We start from the raw sequence: 21,716 nt of genomic DNA, 5'->3' as shown, positions 1-21,716 counted from the left end.
CACTATAATTGAGTGAGAAAATGGGAACTGATATATTTTAGCATTTGCTTAAATTAACGCAGGTATCTTTAGTTTAGAAAAGATAAATTTAGAAACAGCCATATTTTGAGTTACAAATGGGGGTGGAAAAAGGAGTTAATGATGAGCTGCAAAATTTAAAATTCAGGCATTGTTGTGATCTTAGCTGAAACCCAACACCCTGACACCACAAGTAGAATAAGTTTAGAAGCTAGAACATTTTATTTATGTTAAGTATGTTTAAAACAAGAGCCTTTAAATCATTTGATTGCTTCAGTTTTGGATCATGTTTTTGAAAGATGCTGTGTCAAATAACTTCTAAAAAAGTAATATTCTGGTACTTTTACGTGATTCACTATGGGGATCGGGGAATATCTCTGTAGAGAGTTTCTCCGGGAGATGATGTGTGTGGGGTAGACTCCATGTCAGGGTGGGTTTTGTATCGTCTGTGAAAGGAGTGGATTTTATTGGCTGTATAGCTTTTTCTTATTCCATGATGTAAAGTGGTGAAGCTGTCTACTTGTTTTGCGTGAGCATTTCTGGTATCATTTGTGCACATTCAGCTGTTGTTCCTGGGCCTTGTAATGGTAAGAGAGTAGCAGTCTTTTTTTATTCTGCAAAATAATTACAGAAATGAGAAATCCTGCCTCTGTAGAACTACAAGGAGAAGAATCAAAAGTTTTGTTCTGGAATTTCAACAGCCCCCCCTCCACCCTTTTTTTCCCTTAAAAGTGAAGTATCTTTTCAGAATGACGTCAAGTTTTTCAATGCTTTTAAAAGAAAAACATTCCAAACATGGGGAAGATGAGGGGCTGTGAATGGAGATGGTGTAGGAGAGCAAAGAGTCAGTAAAATCCTATCCTCCCAGGGCACTATTCGTTTTGCCATTTCCCTCCCTCCCCCTTTTTCAGCCGATTGATTCCCATCAGTGTTTATGATACTGAGGTAAAATGCTACACTTTTCACTGTGAGCGTGAACTTGTACCAGCCAGTGTGTTGCTAGGCCCTTTCCGTGAATTCCAAAGCTCATCAGCACTGTGCAACCACGGTGTAAGTGGCATGTTCCTTTTTTTTCCCCAAAAAAATTTACTGGCTGAGTCTCCTTGAACGTGCAGATTTCATTCTTCAGCATAGCATAGGGAAGTGCTCAGGAAAGGATTGGACCCGTGTGCTACTTGTTTCTGTTCAACAGTGGCACCGGGATAAAGTTCTATGGGGACTGGCCCCCCTCCGAAATCTCGTCCAACTGAGGGAAAACAACAGTGCAGACTTTATGGGTCAAATAGCCTGCTTCATTGCTGTGAATTGTCTATGATTCTCGGTGACATACTTTGTGTGTGAGTCTACACAGTAAGTGTTGGCGGCAAACTGTTCGAAGGCAGGAGAGTGGGTAACGGATGATGATTGTAGCCCATCCCGATTCTATCCTTGCCAAACCTTCACATATATAGCAGTGTACAGGTCAGGAGAAAGACTGCAATTACGGAGGCAGAGAGTTTAGTTAACAACGGGAGCAGGTTCCATTGGTGCTACACACATTAAATGCTTTGCTGTTCTTTTGTTCCTTTTTGACCGATGCGAAAGCCATCATAATGCATTACAGGTAATGTCCAATTCACAATATAAATATGGAGACACAAAAAATAAGGTGACAATGTTCTATATTTAAAGTTGTAGCAATCAAACGGCATATTCTGAACGTTAACACGGTCTGTGATTTAGTGCATTGTCTGTATTGTTGTGAATAAGACTGCGGACTGTTCTCCTTGTGGGGAAATAAACAGGGTCTCCTCGGGAATGAGCTGGCTACAAGGTGAATTGCTTGGCAATGGAATGTCTCGGTAGTCCAGTTCCTGAGCCAGGTAGGTCTGCAGTATTCCAGGGCACTGCTGATGACAGTGTAACCTGGCTCATCAGCAGAACTTGGAGGGTCAGACCTGTCAATGGGGACAGATATGATTTCCACTTGGCTCCTCCTGTCAATCCTGCAAGTCAGAGCCATGGATCGGGTGGTCTCAGCTGAACTTGCCAGACATTGCACTCAATGGCAATCTATATATTTTTAAGCTGGTTAGACTCCAGCAGTACCCCAGCGCACACTCTGGGGTCCCCAAGCCTTAACTCTCGCCAACTTTTAAGCAAGCTGATGGGTTTCTGCATGTATCAGACACCGGTTGACCCAAAAATAAGACATTGTTTAATTCTCTTCAAATATGTTCTGATGTGATTTGCAGCTCTGCAAACTGAAAGACGCATTTTGAGAATTGCATTTAACTTCAGTAGTTTTATTTGAAAAGATCACTGACCCTCATTTTAAATGCTGTTTAGTTAAAACTGTTCATCGGAGAAAATTGATGTGCTGGGAGAGTGGAACTTTCCCATAATGTTACTCAAGGATGTGGATTCTTAAAAGTAGGAATGTGATCAAAGTACCTGCTTTATGATATGTTTCTTCCTCTTTCTCTTCCCCCACTGCCACTCTGATGTGAGAAAGGGGATTAGGGATGGAGCTTTGCTTAAAGATGTAAATGTCAACAGATGGCAGTAAAGTAACCGTATTACTTTACGCAGGTGATGCCTCTGACTTGTTTCTGCGCTGTGTGTAGAACTCCTCCAGCACCACAGCTGGTGTCTGAGTGTACTTTGTGGAGCTATGAATGACATTATGAAGAACTGTGTAATATGTGAAAGTTTTTAAATTTTGCAGACGCTATCAGAAATTGCAGAAGATAATGAAGCCCTGGTAAGAATACCACCGGACTTGTCGCTTTGTATCGTCTCTCTTTCATTGCATGGTTGAAAATCAAGTCCTCACACTGTGAAATAACGCTTCAGTCTCTCTCCTCTGTGGGCTGATTTTCGTTTGCAGCCAGCTCTGAACAGTACTTCATTTTGCATGTGGTAACGGGCAGTCTATCAGTTCCTCTTTCACTCTTTTTTTACTAAAAGTACCTTCTTGTTGCACTCTTACTCCTTCTAGAGTTTGCGTTCTGAATGCGAGGGGTGTGTAAACCTTTCTGGGTCAGTCAGGCTTCAGTCCTGCTTTGACCTGAAAAATACACAAGGATTGAACTAGAAACCAGCTGGTAGAATACCCAGGGAGGTAATGAGATCTGTACAGCTCACAATCTCTGCATGCCCTGAGCTGTTGTCCGACTGAACCAATAATCGGCCTATTTCTTGTTGGTGATTGTTGCTGAGGTTGTACAATTTGATAGAATAACAACACTGATGCCAATGTTGTTTGTGTTTAAAACAGACCTAGAATGGGAGAAAAAATATTTCTCCATCTATCTTAGAATGGTGTAGCAGCACTCTATTAACACACAAGTGCCTTTTTGTTTTTTCTTAAAAAAACCTCCAGCAATGATATTTTAAATCTCTTTTTTAAAAAGACAATTTTTCAGAAATTCCTCGCAGCCCAAAACAGAGGCTGATGTTAAATGAGTGAGACAAGCCGGGGTCATAGACAGTGAGGGCAGCCTCTTGTTGGGGGTGAAGATTTTTAACCTGGTGTCGAATCAGAAATTTACGGCACAGAAGGAGGCCATTCGGTCCATTGAGTCTGCACCGTCTCTCAGAGCAAGGTGTTCATTCAGTCCCACTGCCCTGACTAATCGTCATACCCCTTCAAGCCTCTGCAAAGGTACCAACCAGAATTATTAAAATATCTTGTAGTATTTTACTTTTCAAGTTTTTTTAATCTTCTTTGTGTATTCCAGGAAAACAGATATTTTGTAAGAGTTTGAAAATAAAACCTGCTGTTTATCCGTTTCTTAAAGCAACATAACTCCAATAATTGTGGAGGTTTTGTCTAGTAACGGTTTATAAAGACGATTCTGGTTGCACTAGAATAAATACAACAACTGATTTATGAGTTCTGAGAACTCCTAGCATAATCTCCGTTACAGACTAGTTGGGCTGAGTGCCCTGTTTCCATTCTGTGATGTTGTATGTAATTCTACCATCACCCATTAATTATCTTAAAAAAGGATAGGAGGGGGAATGCAACCAAATGTAATGACTTTGTAATTCTATCACTTCCGTGTAAAGCACTCAGAAAGTTATGTGACATTCGGTGAAAGACAGAAACAGAACAATACAAATTTACATTCACGTCAGGAGGTGTTTCACATCCTAGCTGGGTGCTCAAGGCGGGGTGGGAGCTGAGGGGTTTAAGGAGGGGAAAGATGACCAAAAACATGGTCAAAGAGGTAGGTCTTGAGATGGACCTTCATCAATCCATGAACAAAGATTTTACTCATAACATCTAGAAAGCCCTCAATTTACTGATTTTTTGCAAAGCTGACAATAAGGTGGCATAGAAATATTCATAAACTGCAGATTTTGTTGTCCTATAAAAACTGGAAACAAATCAGAAATAAAACTTGACTCAAATGTAAAGTACCACAGCTATTTCAATATCAGAAATTTATGGATCATGACACAATTTTGGAATCCACAAGATTAGTTTTGATGAAGAAGGCAACTTCAGCCCATTTGATTTCACCCTCTCATCCTCATGTTGTACGCTTCTGCCTGTTCTAGCTTGCAAAGGTTTTTTATCATGTGGTTGACGGCTTAACCTCTCTGGGTTTCATTCAACCACAGCTGACACAATAGCAATCTGCCTTTACTCTGACAGACACGCCAGCCCCAAAGACAGACACTGAAGCTGAACTGGATTTTCCTTGGATCACAGAGCTGCCACAATGTTCGCTCTGTTCGATCTTCACTGAGGCGAACAGACAAACAAACACACCCACTTAAAATAGAACTAATTGTAATTTACTAACTTATAGAGTAGGTTATTTTTGTAACATTTCTATCCAGATTACAGAACGTCAAACACAGAACTCTTTTTAACCGAAAGTTGTAAAACTTAAGACATGAAAATCCAATTAAGATGTACATGTTAATGGCATTTTTAAAAAATGTTTTACGCGTATTATTGTCTTGCCTTGGCGATACACAACAGAAAGTGTTTCTATGCCACATGGTGGGTCTTTCCCCATCAAAGAGACTTAACCTGACAATGTTGCCACCTAGTACATTCACTGATGCATCCTGTTTGATGCATATTAATGAGCAATAGTTGTAAATCCTGCCCCAAAATACCACTTTCTAACTAAAAATAAGTGACTTTATGAAGCTCCTAATTTGTTTTTGAAGAGTAAATATTATTGAGCCTAATACTACACATTTCTGATGTTTTTTTGGGAAAAAATCCTTACATTCCAGGTCTACTTTAGAGCACATCTCTCTGGCGTTATGAGAGATGTCATATGTTTTATTTATCCCCCAATTGTATAAATCAATGGCTGTTGCAGAGCGCTGAGAGGGAGGCACCATCAGGTTTTACTGCCTCATCCATTTTACTCTCGGGTAATATGGAGCACTGGCGAGTTCTGCTCACTGCTTCCCTCACTGCAGCCCTAATGCTGATGACATTTGTGATGTTAGTGAAGAGCTGAAGGAACTATTTACTGTTATTAAAAAAAGACAGATGGTCAAGTATTGTTTCAAGTTGAACAATAAGGGATATATTAGCACCTCCCTGCTGGACAACCACTTTGGTTTCTGTGATGACGTAGCACAATAGGTGTGAATAGTGCAAATGTCAGGACAGGTTAATTTTGTTCTATCATTTGATTGCCTTTGGGATGGGAGAATACCTGAGTAGAATGTTTCCCTGGGAGTTAAAGGGCTTAGGGTGAAGTCCATGATAGGGTCTGTGGAAAGAGAGGGTTTGGGCTGAACAATCCTTTTTCCTTCCTTGTGGCTTCCTGTAGTAATAATACTAATAATAATTCTTGCATTTGATATAGTGCCTTATCACGTCTTCGAGACCCCGCAAAGCGCTTCACAGAATGTACTGTAAAGTGAATTGACTGTATATGTTGTGGACGAAACGCAGCAGCCAATTGCGCACAGCACTGTCCCACAAACGGTTGTGGATTGAGTGACCAAATTATTATTATTTTTTTGAAGGAATTATTATCCCCGGCAAAGCGATCCGCCAATTGACTAACAACCAGGTTCCTACTTACTGCTCGGTAAACAGTGACGTGTGGAGTAAGGAAACTTGCCCAACATTTCGCCCTGCCCGGGAATCGAACCCAGGTCTCTTACATGTGAGGCGAGTGCTCTTAACCACTGAGCTAAAGGACTCCACTGGGAGATTGAGGTTACATTTTAAGGTTCATTAAGGTCAGAGATGTTCGTGCTGAGAAATGGAACACTTTCCCAACCAGCTAGTGTCAACAGCAAGCACTGCCAGGTCAGATTAATGCGCCTGAGCCTTTTCCTCAGAAGAACAAATTCTACTGCATCAGTGTTGACCCTTTCTATTTCCTACACCAGCCACTCTGGACATCTGGCTCCTCTGAGTGAGGGGCAAGTGCAGTGTAAAATTAAGACCAGTATTTCTGCTGTTATCCCAATCCCAGAGGCAGATATTCTTGATGACGTGATAAGGCACTACACAACTGTAAGGATTTTTTATTGTTATCCATAGAGTGATCTGTCCTTCAGATGCAATGTTAAACCAGGTGCCATCTGCCTGTTCAGATGGACATTAAAGATCCCACGGCACTGTTCGAAAAGAGACGGGAGTTTCTTGCTGTGTCCTGGCAACAAATAAATTTGGTCATTCACTCCGCGATTGTTTGTGGGACATTGCTGTGTGCAAAATGGCTGCCAAATATGGCACAGAAACAGGCCATTCAATCCAACTGGTCCCATCCACAAGGATACTGGGCAACCCCCCCCCCCCCCCCCACCCCGCCAGCTTGCTGGAGGATGTGAGCTGTACTTTACATAGGGACATACTGTAATTTGACATTCTCGCTAAGAAATTTTCAAGATAACCGCCCATCGATTGAGGAGAGACATGAAAGGCAGCCTCACATGAGTCTGGAGTATTGAAGTAACTCTCAGCTTTTGGTGTGTGTTAGTTATCATAATTTCAATTTGAAATATTTTCTCGTGTACATTTATATAGAAAGGACCACGTAATGAAAACTGAGGAATGCAGAGATTACTCTGCAACCGCATAATACAGGAACAAGAGAGGGCAGAGCCATCAATGAATAATTTCCCCTAGTTACGACTCTTTCAGTTGTTACGATTTTCAGCACTTCTATTTTTGATAAATGTGAGTTGTGATTTGCACACTGCATTCTTCGAGCAAGGAAACTGGACGTATACTACGCTGATTGATGGCAGTGATGCTTGTTCACGGCAGCAATGCTCTCACACGATCTGATTTCGGATCGGAGTTTGAGCTCCCATGGATCCGCATGATTTTTTTGGGTCAATGGAAGAAATCCCCAGTTATGGATTCTGTTTGAAATCGCTGCATATTAGACCCTATACTTGCACCAACAAAAATGGTTCATTCAGGCATCCTTTTTGGCTTTAAAATCCTCGCCATAGACCTTTTGTCTTTGTTCAAGTGCATCTTTCTCTTCATGTTTCCCTCTAAGCTGCCTGCAAAAACATCTTTTTTACAGCTCTCCTTTTTTTCCCAATGTTGCCCACACTGTTGCGTGCTTATCTTCTTTGTCCTTATCTCCTTCCAAAGATTGTCCCTCCCAGGGTCTTGCTTGACCTTGGGGAAAGCAGAATGGTTTGAGCTAATGACTTCTGAAGAACACGTTGATTCTGCTTTGTTCCAGCCAAGTGATTCTCATAGTCAGAATGCACCACTAGCCTAAGTGTCTCTTCCCTCGGTTATACCAAGAATTAATAAATTTCACCCATCATGAAAGCTATGGGATTTTCGAGACTGTGCAAGACAGTGACTGAATTTTGTGGAACAAAGAATGGGACTTGGCTTCTCTTCCATCTAAGCTATTGGCCAGTCTCAACGTGCCATTGCATTCAATGCTCTTTGTGTGCTGCTGTTTTAAGACTGCTTTGCACAGATCTGAGATAGTCTCCAATTGAGTGCTTTTAAATTCCACACTAGAATTATTTCAAATATTCCTTCCAATGTTCTGCCTGTTCCCACATGTAAAATGTTTGCTCATTAAAATGCTTGCGAGACCTAATGAATTTGAGTGTAGAATCTTTCTTAATCTGTATTTGAACAGGAGAAATAAATCAGATTGTTCAAGACTGCCAATCACTGCTGCTCTGATAAACTAATACCTGTGTGTCTTAATCATTTGCCAAAATTGTACTAAAATGCGTTCATTAATCGAACAAATATTCCCACCGGCTTCTTCTGGCTTTGCTTGCTCCAGCCGCTTCACAGCTGTAGAGAGCTTCACAGTTATACAGCCAGCTTTCCTGCACTGTGGCTGCTGTGTGTGTTCCTGTTTTCCTGGTTTGGTTTGTTTTGCACTAGGCTCAGGAATTCTATTTGCAGTTTGAGGTCTCTCCCGGTAAAGCCAATAGGTGGGCACTGCCAGTCGTTTCGGCTGACATCTGAGGGTATCCAGTGCAACGGTGACCGAGCACCGACATTCTGTTCAGCTGATGTCTTCCTCAAATGCAAGTGCGATAAATCCTTGGTTTTGGGGGATGTTGTAGTAATGTGCATACTCTGTGCCATAGCGATCAGGTTTTGACTCTGGTCTCTGTGAAGTTAGAGAATAAATGAGCCACATAGTTAAACATAGAGGAGCAGTTAGACAACAGCTCGAAAGACAAACACCTCTTCTCCCTTCCTCATCCATACCCTCTCCAACTCTCCCCCTCCTCAAACTCCACAGTCATCTCTCCGCTATGACCCAAAATCCTCTCCGTACCACTCTCTCCTCCAACCCCCCCACCAGCAAACTCAGCCGCATTTCCCTACGAAACGTCGGCTCCCTCTCCAATAAAGCCCTCACTATCCATGACCTTATCCAGGATGAGCACATGGATATTCTTGGGCTTACGGAAATCTGGCTCTCCCCCAGTGACTCCGTCCCCCTAGTTGATGCCTCCCCCCTAGCAACACCTTCCACCACACCGCCCGCCCTAACCAACGTGCCAGGGGGTGGCCCTCATCTCCTAAGCTTCCCTTGGTCTATCCCCCTATTCCTCTGGCTGCTTCTCCTCATTTGAGCACCTCACCCTCTACCATATCTCTTCTCTCTCACTCAAAATTCTCCTGGTTTACCGCCCCCCAAAACCCCCTGGCTCCTTCCTCTCTGATATCTCCGCTCTCCTCTCTGTCCTTCTGCTCAAAACGCCTGCTCATAATGGGGGACTTCAACCTCCACCTAAACTCCCCTTGCACCACCTCCTCAGATTTCACTGCCCTCCTCTCCTCCCTAACCTCACCCTCCACATCAACTCGCCGACCCACAACCGTGACCGCCCCCTCGACCTTGTCATCACACATGGCCTTGACATTTCCGACCTGTGCATCACGGACAAGGCCATCTCGGACCATTTCCTCATCTCCTTCTCCTCCACCTTCAACTCCCTCGTGAAATCGAGGACCGTCTCCAAACCCACCCCCTCCCCCTGGTACAACAGCCATATCCGCTCCATAAAATCCCAAACCCGGCTGCTCAAGCACTGGTGGCATAAAACCAACCTCATGGTTCACCACCAGCTGTGGCTCGAGCATTTTCACACCTACCGCCACTCCCTGTCGCAAGCAAAAACTGCGCACTACTCAAAAATATCATACTGGCCAACAATAACTCCAAAATCTTATTCTCCACCCCCCACCACCTTCTCTGTGTGACCCCTCAAGAAGTCTCAATCATCACATTACATGCCAAGTGCAAAGAGGTCATGGACTTCCTTACCTCTAAAATGAACAACATCCGCCTGACAGCTTTATCCTTCTGCCCCGTGTCACCTCCCGCCATCTACATTCCATCTCCCGTACCCACCCCGCCCTCAGCTCCTACCACGGCCCCCATCTCTCCTTTCTCCCTCTCATCCACCATCACCACAATGAAACCCATCACCTTCTGCCTCAAACCCCTTCCCACCCAACTGATGATCACCCAGCTCCCCCTCCTCAGTCCACCGCTGGCAGACACTATTAAACAGTCTCTGTCCTCAGGATCAGTCCCACTCCCCCTCAAAATCGCGGTCATCATCCCCCTCCTTAAAAAACTACCCTTGATCCCTCCAAACTTGGCCACCCTCTATATGCTCCCCCTTGGTGACATCATCCACAGACATGCGGTTAACTTCCACATGTATGCGGATGACACCCAACTCTACCTTTTCTCTTCTACCCTCAACTCCACGACCACCGATGTCCTGACAGCCTACCTGTCCGACATCGAGTCCTGGACGAGAGACAACTTTCTTCAGCTCAACGTGCGTAAAACTGAGGCCCTCCTGGTTGGCTCGCGTCAGCGCCTCCGCACCTCAGGCGCTGACAGCATCAGCATCCAACGCTGCACTCTCCACCTCTCAAAGCCGGTCAGGAACCTCGGGGTTCTGTTCGACCCTGAGTTGTCCTTTCTTCCCCACATCCACGCCACAACTGGCACCGCCTTCCACCACCTCCGGAACATTGCCAGACTACGGCACTACCTCACCCCTTTGGCCAGACCCTTTGGCTCCCGCTGACATCTTCTATCCCACAGTTCCAACCTCCTCGACCTACCTGACCTGTCCTTAAAACTCTCCGAACCCATGCGCAACTTACGGGTCAGGTTCGATCCCCAGTTATCCTTCCTCCCCCACATACGGTCCCTGACCAACACCGCTTTCTTCCACCTCCGCCGCATTACCCGTCTCAGACAATACCTCACCCCAAAAACTGCCGAAACCCTTGTCCATGCATTTGTCACCTCTCGGCTGGACTACTCTAATGCCCTCCTCACCGGTCTTCTCCGCTCCTTCACTATTCACAAAATCCAGCTCATTCAAAACTCTATCACTCGCATTCTCACCTGCACCAAACTTCATACCCCGATTACTCCAGTCCTTGCCAAACTCCACTGGCTCCTTGTCACAGAGCGGATCGACTTCAAGATCCTCACTCTAGTGTTTAAATCCCTCCATTCCTTGGCACCCCCCCTATTTCTCTAACCTCCTCTCTCCCCACAGCAGTACCTGCTATCTCTGCTCTACTGGGTCCGGCCTCCTCCGTGTCGGCCGTGCCTTCAGCCACTATGCCCCGAAAATTTGGAACTCCTTCCTTCAACCCCTTCGCCTCACCCTCTCCTTCCCCATCTTCAGGTTGCGCCTGAAGACCTTCCTCTTCGACCGCGCCTCGGGTCACCTTCCCCCTCCCCCTGGCTCAGCTTCGGGCTCCACAGTTGTTAAGCGCTCTGAGACGCCACCCGGCCTGGAGGGCACCATTTTAATGCAAGTTGTTGTTAGTTAATTGGTGAGACAAGTGACTTGTGTTACATTGAGTATGTTTAGCTAGGTCCTGAAGGCTGTGTTGGTTGAATACAGAATTATATTGCATTTGGGGCAAATGCATCCTGCATTGGTATTAACTACTTCTCATGGTTGTTAGTAATGATAGGGCTATAACACTATAAAATAGGCTGTCGCTCTATGCGTGTGTTATTCTTCTTTTCCTTTCCAGTTCAAGATTATTTTTTTATCCTTCAGGAATGCTGTGATCATCTCTTTTATACTGGCCCAAGCAGCGCACATGGATTTCAAATGCTTCCCTAATATACATTTTGAGCTTCTTTTTTGGTGAGAGTATCACCTCTCTTCCACTGAATTAGAGTCACAATATGTAGGAATCATTCATTCTCTCCTGAATGCAGAGAAGAAGTTAATGGAACAGTGGCGTAATTGTTCCCTGAAATCTTGATCAATAATTAATTAGAACAATTTGACTCCTAAATCCTTTTCCTGTGTCACCGAGCAGTCTCCGGTATCTCACTGTGTGAACCTTGACCACGATGCCTTTATTCAAGAGGCCATCAGGGAATCCCCCGCAATAGCTGTATTTTGAGTTGATGTAATGTATACATCAGATGGGCAAATCCACAAAACATACCCAAAGATGTATCGCGTGTATGTTCGCCCTGCAGTCAGATGGATGCTACATATTGTAAATCAATATGCCTTCTCTTTCTCTCCTCTTGCTCCCTCCTCCCCATGTAGAAGGTGTAGCATGCTGTCCATGCAACACTCATAGATATTTTTGAGTATGTCTCCCTACTGCCTCTTCCAAACTTTCATGGACATGGTGTTTCTGCCACTATATGGCAATTTCGGTTCCTGAGCCAGGCCAGTCCTCAGTACTCCAGGGCACTGCTTTGATAGACTAGCCAGCCGGGCTCGTCACAGGACTTGGAAGTGCAGTCAGGGCACTGGGAACAGGAATTCTTTCCATTGAGCTCCTATTATCTGTGTAAGCCAAAGCCCTAACGGGTTGGGTGGTCCTAGCTATACAAGCAGAGGGAAAGCTTGCCAGACAATGGCAAACTATGCAGTTTTACCTGGTTAGACTTCAGCAGGTACCCCAACGCACGCTTTGAAGTCCTTTGGCTCTTGCTAACCTGAGCCCATTACTCTCTGGACCTAGGTAAGCAGGATGCGTCCCTCCAGAGAGAGAGTGTGCATTCTGTTCCAGACCCACAGAAGTGTCCATGTATAAGTGGCATTTTTCGGTAGAACTGTCAGTCTGGTTCGGATACCTTTTAAGTAAAGTGAGGGGTTTCCACCTCACCAACTGACCAAAATAAATGGCGCGTCTATCAATCAGACTTTTTAAAAAGTACATTGTACTTGAGTGTACTAGAAAAGATGCAGTTCTGCGAAGCGAGTGTTTGTGCCATCCCCGATGCTAAACGAAATGTGCTAATGCCACCTCCCAGATTTGAAGGATGGGTTACAGTGAGGCAATCGCCTCATTCAGCAAATGATATGTGAAGACGATGGAACAGTCTCGAAACAGGAATTGGTCACCCCTCGGAAGACAGCTCGTGCACTGAAAGCACAAGCAGGTTATTTTATTTCAGTGTACTGTATACCTCTGAACCTCGTAGGTGACTTTCAAACTGAGACTCAGCTCTTTCGCGCAAAAAAAAACTTAGCGTTAATTTGGAGAGAATGGGCGAGGAATTATTTTGCAATGCAGCCGGATGGTAACGCTGCACCAGAATGGGGATGGTAGTCCATTTGTACTGACTTAATTTGCCATCAGTTGATTGGAAGCATCTATGGACGAGGTTGTGTATGAATATCAGGTGTTGAGTCGCTTTAGTGCATTTTGATTGTAGAATACTTGACAAGAGCACAGAAATCTAATGCTGAGGTCTCAGAATTGTGCACTTAGTGTAGTGTGCGGACACCATGAGCAAATAAGAGATTAACATACCATTAATTGCAGAGCTGATTACCTATTGAATATGCTTTTTACAAACACTGTTCCTCAAAGGAGATGACTTGTAAATCCCAGCGTTAAGAGTTGCCCAAACGGTTCGCTTAAACCTACGGTTCATTCTGGCATCTTTTGAAGGTATGCTTTATGATTTATAAGTGAGACGGTGTGGGAGGGGGGCAAATTGTGGTGTGCATCAAACAAAAAAAACACCCTCATCCTTTCCTAACCTCCTACTAACGCAGAGATGGTTAATCCCACGAGGAGACTGAAATTCCCACGGCTCTCCTCGTGGTTTCTACGGATCACTGACATGCTTTAGGAAGAAGCTGATTGGAGTGTGAAGTTGGGCTGTGACCTTGTACTCTCGGGCATGGTAAATGCATGAGGCTCTGCTGGCTGGCACTGTTAACGTCTCTACTAAAACCTCTTCCTTTCAGGGTGCGGGTCTGCTGTTTTTGCTGAGCTATGGAATCATTTAATAACTTGTATTTTAACCTTTTGCCCCTTCTGCTCTTCACGCTTTTGACATTGCCAATACTCGTGTGGCTTTCGTTCGGTTTTCCTGCTCTGTGATTTACCTGTAATACGGTGGCTGATTCGGTTGCCCGAGTGTAGATGGCTGCAGATGATTTGTAAATGGTGTCTTCTTTTTTACCCCCTCCTCTCTCCTCCCCGCCATCAGCTTTGGAGATATGTTGTCGTTTTCTTTAACCGCCTTCGTCGAACTCATGGATCATGGCATTGTCTCCTGGGATACGTTCTCAGTAGCTTTCATCAAGAAGGTAATGATGGGATTATAATTGCAATGCACCTGTGAGATGATGCTCAAAGGAGAACAGCATTTGCAAGGGAGGGGAGGGGGGAAAGAGAGAGGTATTTTTTGCAGCACTTGCAAAGAGAAAGTTAGCTTTGGGTTCTGATGTGGAAGTGAACTTGGGAGGTTATGAGATTAACCAAACAAACAATTTATTGTGTGTGCTTTTGCACAAGGTTACTGGAATTGTGATTTACCCAGCGGTTGACTGTAAGCTGACAGAATGAAGGCAAATGTTTATTTAATGACGGACGGTAGGGTGTAGTATTAGATACTCGAGTCGAGAGAAAGAAATCGAGAAAGTTGGGGAGAGAGAAAAGATTGGTACAAAGAGAAGGGTTTGAGACAGCGTGAGACTGCAATGACAGCATAACCCCTGAACAGTGTAATGTCCAATGATCTGCTCTATTTGCTTATCCTTAATGGGGCAATCGCAATCCCAGTGCAACGTGTACAGTTAGTGTCGCTGTAGGATTCAGAATAGTCTTCACTGAAAAAAAATGTGTAAGTAAACCTCACATAAGTCGTATCAGTTGGGCCCATACATTTAATGTGACTTATGCAAAGTATGAGTTATGTCATACTTGCATAAAAGTTTGCCCTGGCCAGCAATCTCCCAAATAAAATTTTTGTCATTCGCTGTTTGTGGGGTGTGGCTATGTGCAAATTGGTTGCTGCATTAGCCCACAAAACATACAGTCACTGCACTTTACTGTATGTACTGTCAAGCTCTTTGGGACATGAAATGAGCTATCCAAAATCTGAGCATCATTATTATGATGATGGTTGAGTCAAGAACACCAGTGATTTGTCGAGTAGGGAGAAGAGTTTGGAAGCTGACCTCTCACTTGTGTTCTTCTAGTTAGCTGTTTGAGTATCTTTTTATAACCAGGCAGAAAAGTAAAACCGATCTACCTCTAAACCGTGTCTTTTTGCACAAACAGATAGCAAGTTACGTGAACAAAACTGGCATGGACGTGTCTGTGTTGCAACGGTCTCTGGCAATCCTCGAGTCCATGGTGTTGAACAGCTACGATCTCTACCAGAAGGTGGCGCAAGAGATTACTATTGGCCAGCTGATCCCACATCTGCAAGGGTGAGGATTGGTGACATGTTTTGTAAAAGCTTTTACAGTCACTGCTGATCTGCCCCAAAGTGAACAAGAAGCAGTTTGTCCCAGGCCGCGTGCATTTTGTGCATTAAAGCTACTGCCTGGTAACCCAACATCCTGGTCGGTGACTGACAGACCACGTGTTCAGAGTGCTTGGGTTTCAGGATGAAAAATAACTTCCATTCAGCTGCGTGAAGCCCTTTGAGACATCTTCCCGATGTGAAAGGTGCTATATAACAGGAAATTGTTGTTGTTATATTTTCCACGTACAGTATCACGAGATTGTCATCCGCCTCCCTGTGTTGAAGTTTGCCCGGATGTGAGTTTGATTGCAGCGATTTAACTTGTGAAATATTGACCCTGATTCTTCTTCATTCTCTGTCCTTGACTCACGGCAGCCACTTTACACCGTTCTCTTTCCACGATTGTATCTTGTTTAAAAGTTTACGAAGTGCACGGTTCCTGGCTAACTAACTGTGCTGTGTTTTTGTTTTTTTTTGTTCCAAAAGTACGGATCCTGACATTCAGACTTACACAATTGCTGTGATTAATGCACTCTTCCTGAAGGCCCCTGATGACAAGAGACAGGTATTTATTGAAGCCCAAGTTTTCCTCAGTTTGGAACTCACCATGTTGTCATTTACTCTGTTAGATGTGGATTAATAGACACATTTAAACATCCTGGAGTGCTTTAAGGTTTTTTTCTTCATGAACTACTCATTTTAGTTTTGAAATTTAAAAACCAGGCACGTGCTTCTTTGACTGTCTGTGTTGAAGCTTTTTAAGGCATGATCACAATCTCAAGGTTTTACTCTAGTTGTAATTTATATTTTGAGTTGGTTTGAGGAGTTGGGAAGTGGGGGCCTTTTCATGAAGCCTTCACCTCACCCTGTTCTGCCTGGGACGATTGTGCTTGTATATTGTGCTGAACTGCTGAAGGTGTAGTTTATTTAAGGTAATTGGAAACACATATTCAGTCACTACACTTTATAGGAAACTCGTTGAAGCTCTTTGAAATGTTTCGACTTGACAAGGCGCTGTACCAAATCCAAGGTCCTGTATTAAGTACCAGGATAGGTTGGTCACTCAATTCATGGCTGCTTGTGGGACGTTACTGTGCGCAGATTGGCTACTGTATTTACCTACAAATACACAATCACCACACTTAAAAGTAAAATCCCGTAAAGCATTTTGACACACCTCAACGACATGAAAAGGTGCTGAATCAAAATGCAAGTATTATGAATGTTAATACTTGTATTATTAAAATTAATCTTATTTTTATTAATATGACTCATATTACTATTAATAATAATATTTTAAACACTGCATGTTTTTGTGGTTTTGTTTCCATATTAATGTACTGAACCCCAGAGAGATAGTAGGGATAATGTTTAGAGCTTTTGTTTGAGTCCTGTACAAAGGGGAAGACTTGCGAGAGCCTTACTTGAGCAGAGAGCCCAGCAGCGTGAGGAGGGAACTGAATGTGCTGGAACATAAAAGAGAACCCTAAGACATTTTATAAGCATATAAAGAATAAAAGGTTAGTGAAAGGTAGGGTGGGTCCAATTAGGGACCAAAGAGGAAATCTTCTTGTGGAGGCAAAGGGCATGACTAACATACTGAATGAGAACTTTGCATCTGTCTTCACAAAAGAAGAGGATGCATCCAATGCCACAGTATCGGAGGAGAGGGTAGAGAAATTGGATAAGATAGGAATAAACCGAGAGAAGGTACTAAAAAGGTTGACAGTGTTCAAGATAGATAAGTCACCCGGTCTAGACTAGGTTACTGAGGGAAGTAAAAGTAGAAATAACAGAGGCTCTGGCCACAATCTTTCAATCCTCCTTGGACATCGGAGTGGTGCCAGAGGACTGGAGGGTTGCAAATGTTACTCCCTTGTACAAAAAGAGGCAGAAGGATAAACCCGGGAACTACAGGCCGGTCAGTCTAACGTCAGTAGTGAGGAAACTTCTAGAGACTATAATCCAGGACAAAATAAATTTTCACTTAGAAAAATATGTGTTAATAAAGGACAACCAACACAGATTTGTTAAAGGTAAATCGTGTCTAACAAACCTGATAGAGTTTTTTGGTGAAGTAACAGAGAGTGTGAATGAAGGTAGTGCAGTTGATGTAGTTTATATGGATTTTCGAAAGGTGTTTGATAAAGTGCCACAGAAGAGACTTGTAAGCAAAATAGAAGCCCACTGTATTAAAGGGACAGTGGCAGCATGGATACCGAACTGTCTGGGAGACAGAAAGCAGAGAGCGTTGGTGAACGGTTGCTTTTCTGACTGGAAGGAAGTGTGAAGTCGTGTCCCCCAGGGGTCAGTATTGGGACCACTGCTGTTTTTAATCTATACAAATCATCTGGACTTGGGTATAGGGAGTACAATTTCCAAGTTTGCGGATGATACTAAGCTACGAAAAGTAGTAAACAGTGAGGAGGATAGTAGTAGACTGCAAGAGGACATAGACAGACTGGTAAAATGGGCAGACACGTGGCAGATGAAGTTTAATGTGGAGAAATGCAAAGTGAGGAAGAATGAGGAGAAGCAATATAAGTTGATGGTACAATCTTAAAGGGGGTGAAGGAACAGAGAGACCTGGGGGAGTCATATAAGTAAATCTTTGAATATGGCAAGACAGGTAGATAAAGCTGTTAAAAAAGAGCATATAGGATATCAGGCTTTATAAATAGGGGCATAGAATACATAGAATAGGGGCATACATAGTCAGGAAGTTATATTGAACTTTTATAAAACACCGGTTCAGGTTCAGCTGGAGTACTGTGTTCGGTTCTGGGCACCACACTTTAGGAAGGATGTCAAGGCATTGGAGAGGATGCAAAGGAGATTTACCAGGATGGTACCAGGAATGAGGGACTTCAGTTATCAGGAGAGGCTAGAGAAGCTAGGATTATTCTCCTTGGAGCAGAGAAGGAGACTTAATAGAAATTTTCAAAATTATGAGGGGATTCGATAGGGTGAATAAGGATAAACTATTTCTACTGGCGGGTGGGTCAGTAACCTGAGGGCACCGATTTAAAATAGTTGTTAAAAGAAACAGGGGAGGTGAGGAGAAATTTTTTCACACAGCGATTTGTTCGGATCTGGAATGCATTGCCTGAAAGGGCGGTGGAAGCCGATTCAATAACAACTTTTAAGAGAGAAGTAGATAATTATTTGGGGAGGACAAGTTTGCAGGGCCAAGGGGAGAGAGCGGGGGAGTGGGATTGATTTGGATAGCTCTTTTAAAAGATCCGGCACAGACACGATGGGCCGAATGGCCTCCTTCTGTGCTGTATACTTCTATGATTCTATGAGGAGGAGTGGGTGTACAGTGGGAGCTTCTTTCCGCATGGTTCTTGTTGAATTGGGTAAGAGCAATTGGAATTGTTTACTTGCACTCGGAAAAGATTTCAAGGCACATCCAGAATCCTTGTGCTCCCTCTAATCAAGTTTTCACAGCTGAATATCCAAGCCGCCATTGAATGTTGCAGTGACATTTGTAATTGGAATTCACGGTAGCTGGCATTTCATTTGCCTGACCTGTGAAGAACACTGCCTCTGGGAATAAACGTCAGCTAAATTGATCAGCAATGATGTCCCTCGCAATACGTGCCCTTCCCCTGAGGCCACTCGTCTCACTCCCGCTCACAGCTGCATGTTTCTGCTGCCTCTTCACACCTCTGTGATGGAAAAAATAATGGAATTACTCTCAGAGTTCGGTAATGATGATTAATGCAGTTTCAGTGGCGAAATTGCATTAGTGCAGACCTGATTAATGCAGTTCAAGTCCACGCAGGTTTTAATGAACAAAAAAAATTGAATTGATGTTTTGTCAGGAGCAAGCCAGATGGTGCGTGGTGATACAGTGCTGAACAAACTTCATTTTACAGCAGACTGCTGATGTCCTTTTAATAAGGCAGACCATGAAATACCTTTTAAACATCAGTTCATTAGCTCCATACAGGTAGTTGAGATGTAAAGTCAGCGAAAAAGTGATTTTTATGCATTGTGCGTGTGTGGGGGTGGGGGGGTGGGGGGGGGGTGAAGGTGCAGGGGTAATTCATATTTGAATTAACCTCTTGTTGTGACTGGGTACTGTGAGCGGCAGTGGTACTTTTTGTTTAGGGGGAGTCAAATAAATCTGTACGTTTGGTGAGTCATTCGGGCGGTCCTTTGTGAGGTTTACTGACCCTGTTTCATCTTGTCAACTATGTTTGCTACCTGAACCCCAGCAGCCCCAGTGAGGTGAACAGAGTGTGAGAGCAAGCCAGGCTTTCTCTCTCTCGCTCCCATTTATGTTTTAGCCTTCATCGTATTAGTTTTTCTTGACCTTTTACTGACTTAAACCATCAAAGTAATTTAGACCAACAAATAACACACAAAATCTTTACCTGGGTCCTGCTGACGGTGCAGCAAAATAGCGCTTTGGAGAAAAAGGATGATTATGGAGTTCGGGGAACCTCATTGATTACTGCGCTGTGCTGGTGACAGCACTTGACCTCGGTCACTCAGATGACGTGTGCAATTTTAAATGAGTGAATTGTTCCCAGGCAGGTCAGTAGGTGACATTTTTAATGTGAAGTTTTATTCTTTGCAGATGAGTGGGGGGTGGTGGAGGGAAGAGTCATCATCTTAACATTGGTTCCCAATTGAAGGCTGAAATATTCTGTTACAGAAGGGCTGTGAGAATGTAGAACCGATTTGATGTTTAAGGGCAGGCAATGAGGTACTGAGGGAAATGGGGGAAAAAGGTGGGAAATGGGATTAGCAACTTCAGTGTCAAAAATGCTGCTTACTGGGTTAATGCAGGGAGCATTCAATTTGACTATTGCTACAACACACCAAAATAGACAAGAAAGGACAACCTTATTCCAATAAACTAATCGTGTTAATTCACAGACCAATTAGCAGGATGTACCCAGATGGTTCAGGGAAGCACAGACGAGGACTCTTCCCTCTCTGATAATTAATGAAGCCATTACCTGGGTTTGCAAATGTGTGCAGACAGCTGCCCTGACATATTATTCATTTAATGGTCCAGTCACTCCTCCCTGTTGTCAATAAAATGAACATCCTCCTTCCACCCATGCCTTTTGGTTGGGTTCAGTTGAGGCTCACTGTTGAAGTGGCATGTAGGTTGTTTAGACTTACAGTCAAAATGCTTTCAGTCGGCTTTTCCGAATTGTCACATCTGCCAGCACGTTTGAGTGTCTGTCACCTAATTTACACAATAATAAATAAGTGTCCCCCTTCACCCCCCGCCCCCACCACAAAGTGATTTAATTGTATTATTTGAAGAAAACAACACAGAGCACTTTCATCCTCCGCCTGCCGCCAACTAACGTTAATACGGAAAGTTTGGTTTTCCAAAGCCCTGGAATTTCCTTGGTTGGAACCTTGCGGAAAACAGAACTCACATCATGGTAAATAACCATTAGCCCGTGCCATTACCGGTGGTCCTGAATGATATGAGTGGAGCGTGTGTGGAGCGACGTGGCTTGTTTGTAGATTGAGGGAACTAATAATGCTATCCTCCCTGAAGTGGGCTATCAGTTCCAGTGTTGATAAGAATTAAACACGACTGCTTTTAACAGGATGTTAAGTGAACACTGCAATTTGAACGTGCGTTACATTGGGTTATGTTGACATTCTAGTTTTGCTTAACAATGACTGATTTGGAAACTAGGGACAGTATTTTTTTTGGACTTGGGTGTGATTATTTAATTGAGGGAATATCAAGGGTATTTTCTTCTCTTTCTTGACTTTTTTCCCCCCCCTTTCTTTTCACCCCTACTCTCCCACATAATGTGTGCTATCCTGGGCCTTTACCAACACTGCTTTGAAACTGGGTGCAAGAAAGTATGAGAGCGTGGCCTGGAGCAACCCTTTGGGTTTGTGGCTATGTGTAAGCTGCAGCTGCTGCTGTAAAGGATGAAGAACAGCCGATAATGTACACTTCTGGCCGTGCATCTTTCTACAGGGATTTTGCTCTCACAAGTCAGCAGCCTGGACTGTGGGTTCCTTCCCTTCAAACAGTGCTTTTGCCTCCTGCTTTGTTCCTCGTCTCCAATCTCCTCTCTTCAAGCCAGCTGACCAGACTTAACACCAACCAGAAACTTGCAGTCTGCAGTCTGAGAGGATCAGCTCCTCCTATTGAGCTGCATGATCTTTTAACCTTGGGGGCTGCTTCGTTCCTCTTCACCAGAACTTTTAATCTCTCCCTGCATGCGGCCAAATATCACAATAAAATTGTATGTGAAATAGCAAACATTAAGTTACGATGGAGCTGACTGCTAAGTATCTACTAAAGGTATCGGACAGCTACCATTGAAACCACGGGTGTAAACGCTGCATCTTGTTTCGCCTCTAGTTTTGTGTTGGATCTTTGCACAAGATGGCCAGTAAGGTGGCAAGGTGCTGCTGCAAGCTAACTCTTGCTCTGCTTTCTGTTTCTTCTGATCTCTTTTACTTGTGTGATACTAACTATTCACTTCT

At 43.7% G+C, this 21,716-nt stretch overlaps 1 protein-coding gene across 2 annotated transcripts in view; it reads left to right on the top strand.

Moving 5' to 3' along the window:
- elmo1 (engulfment and cell motility 1 (ced-12 homolog, C. elegans)) overlaps positions 1-21,716 on the top strand; it is a 153,291-nt gene that overhangs the window by 27,853 nt on the left and 103,722 nt on the right. The window contains exons 7-10 of one of the 2 annotated variants that reach the window (XM_007889706.2): positions 2,726-2,761; positions 13,965-14,064; positions 15,041-15,192; positions 15,717-15,795. In XM_007889706.2, the coding sequence (XP_007887897.1) occupies positions 2,726-2,761; positions 13,965-14,064; positions 15,041-15,192; positions 15,717-15,795 (367 nt within the window). The remainder of the gene's footprint in view (positions 1-2,725; positions 2,762-13,964; positions 14,065-15,040; positions 15,193-15,716; positions 15,796-21,716) is intronic. The other variant, XM_007889707.2, reaches the window with a different exon arrangement.

Source organism: Callorhinchus milii, unplaced genomic scaffold (assembly GCF_018977255.1).
Source record: "Callorhinchus milii isolate IMCB2004 unplaced genomic scaffold, IMCB_Cmil_1.0 Scaffold2, whole genome shotgun sequence".
Lineage (NCBI taxonomy): Eukaryota > Metazoa > Chordata > Chondrichthyes > Chimaeriformes > Callorhinchidae > Callorhinchus > Callorhinchus milii.
The sequence above is the reverse complement of the archived record's forward strand: the minus strand, read 5'-3'. Positions and strand labels throughout refer to the sequence as shown.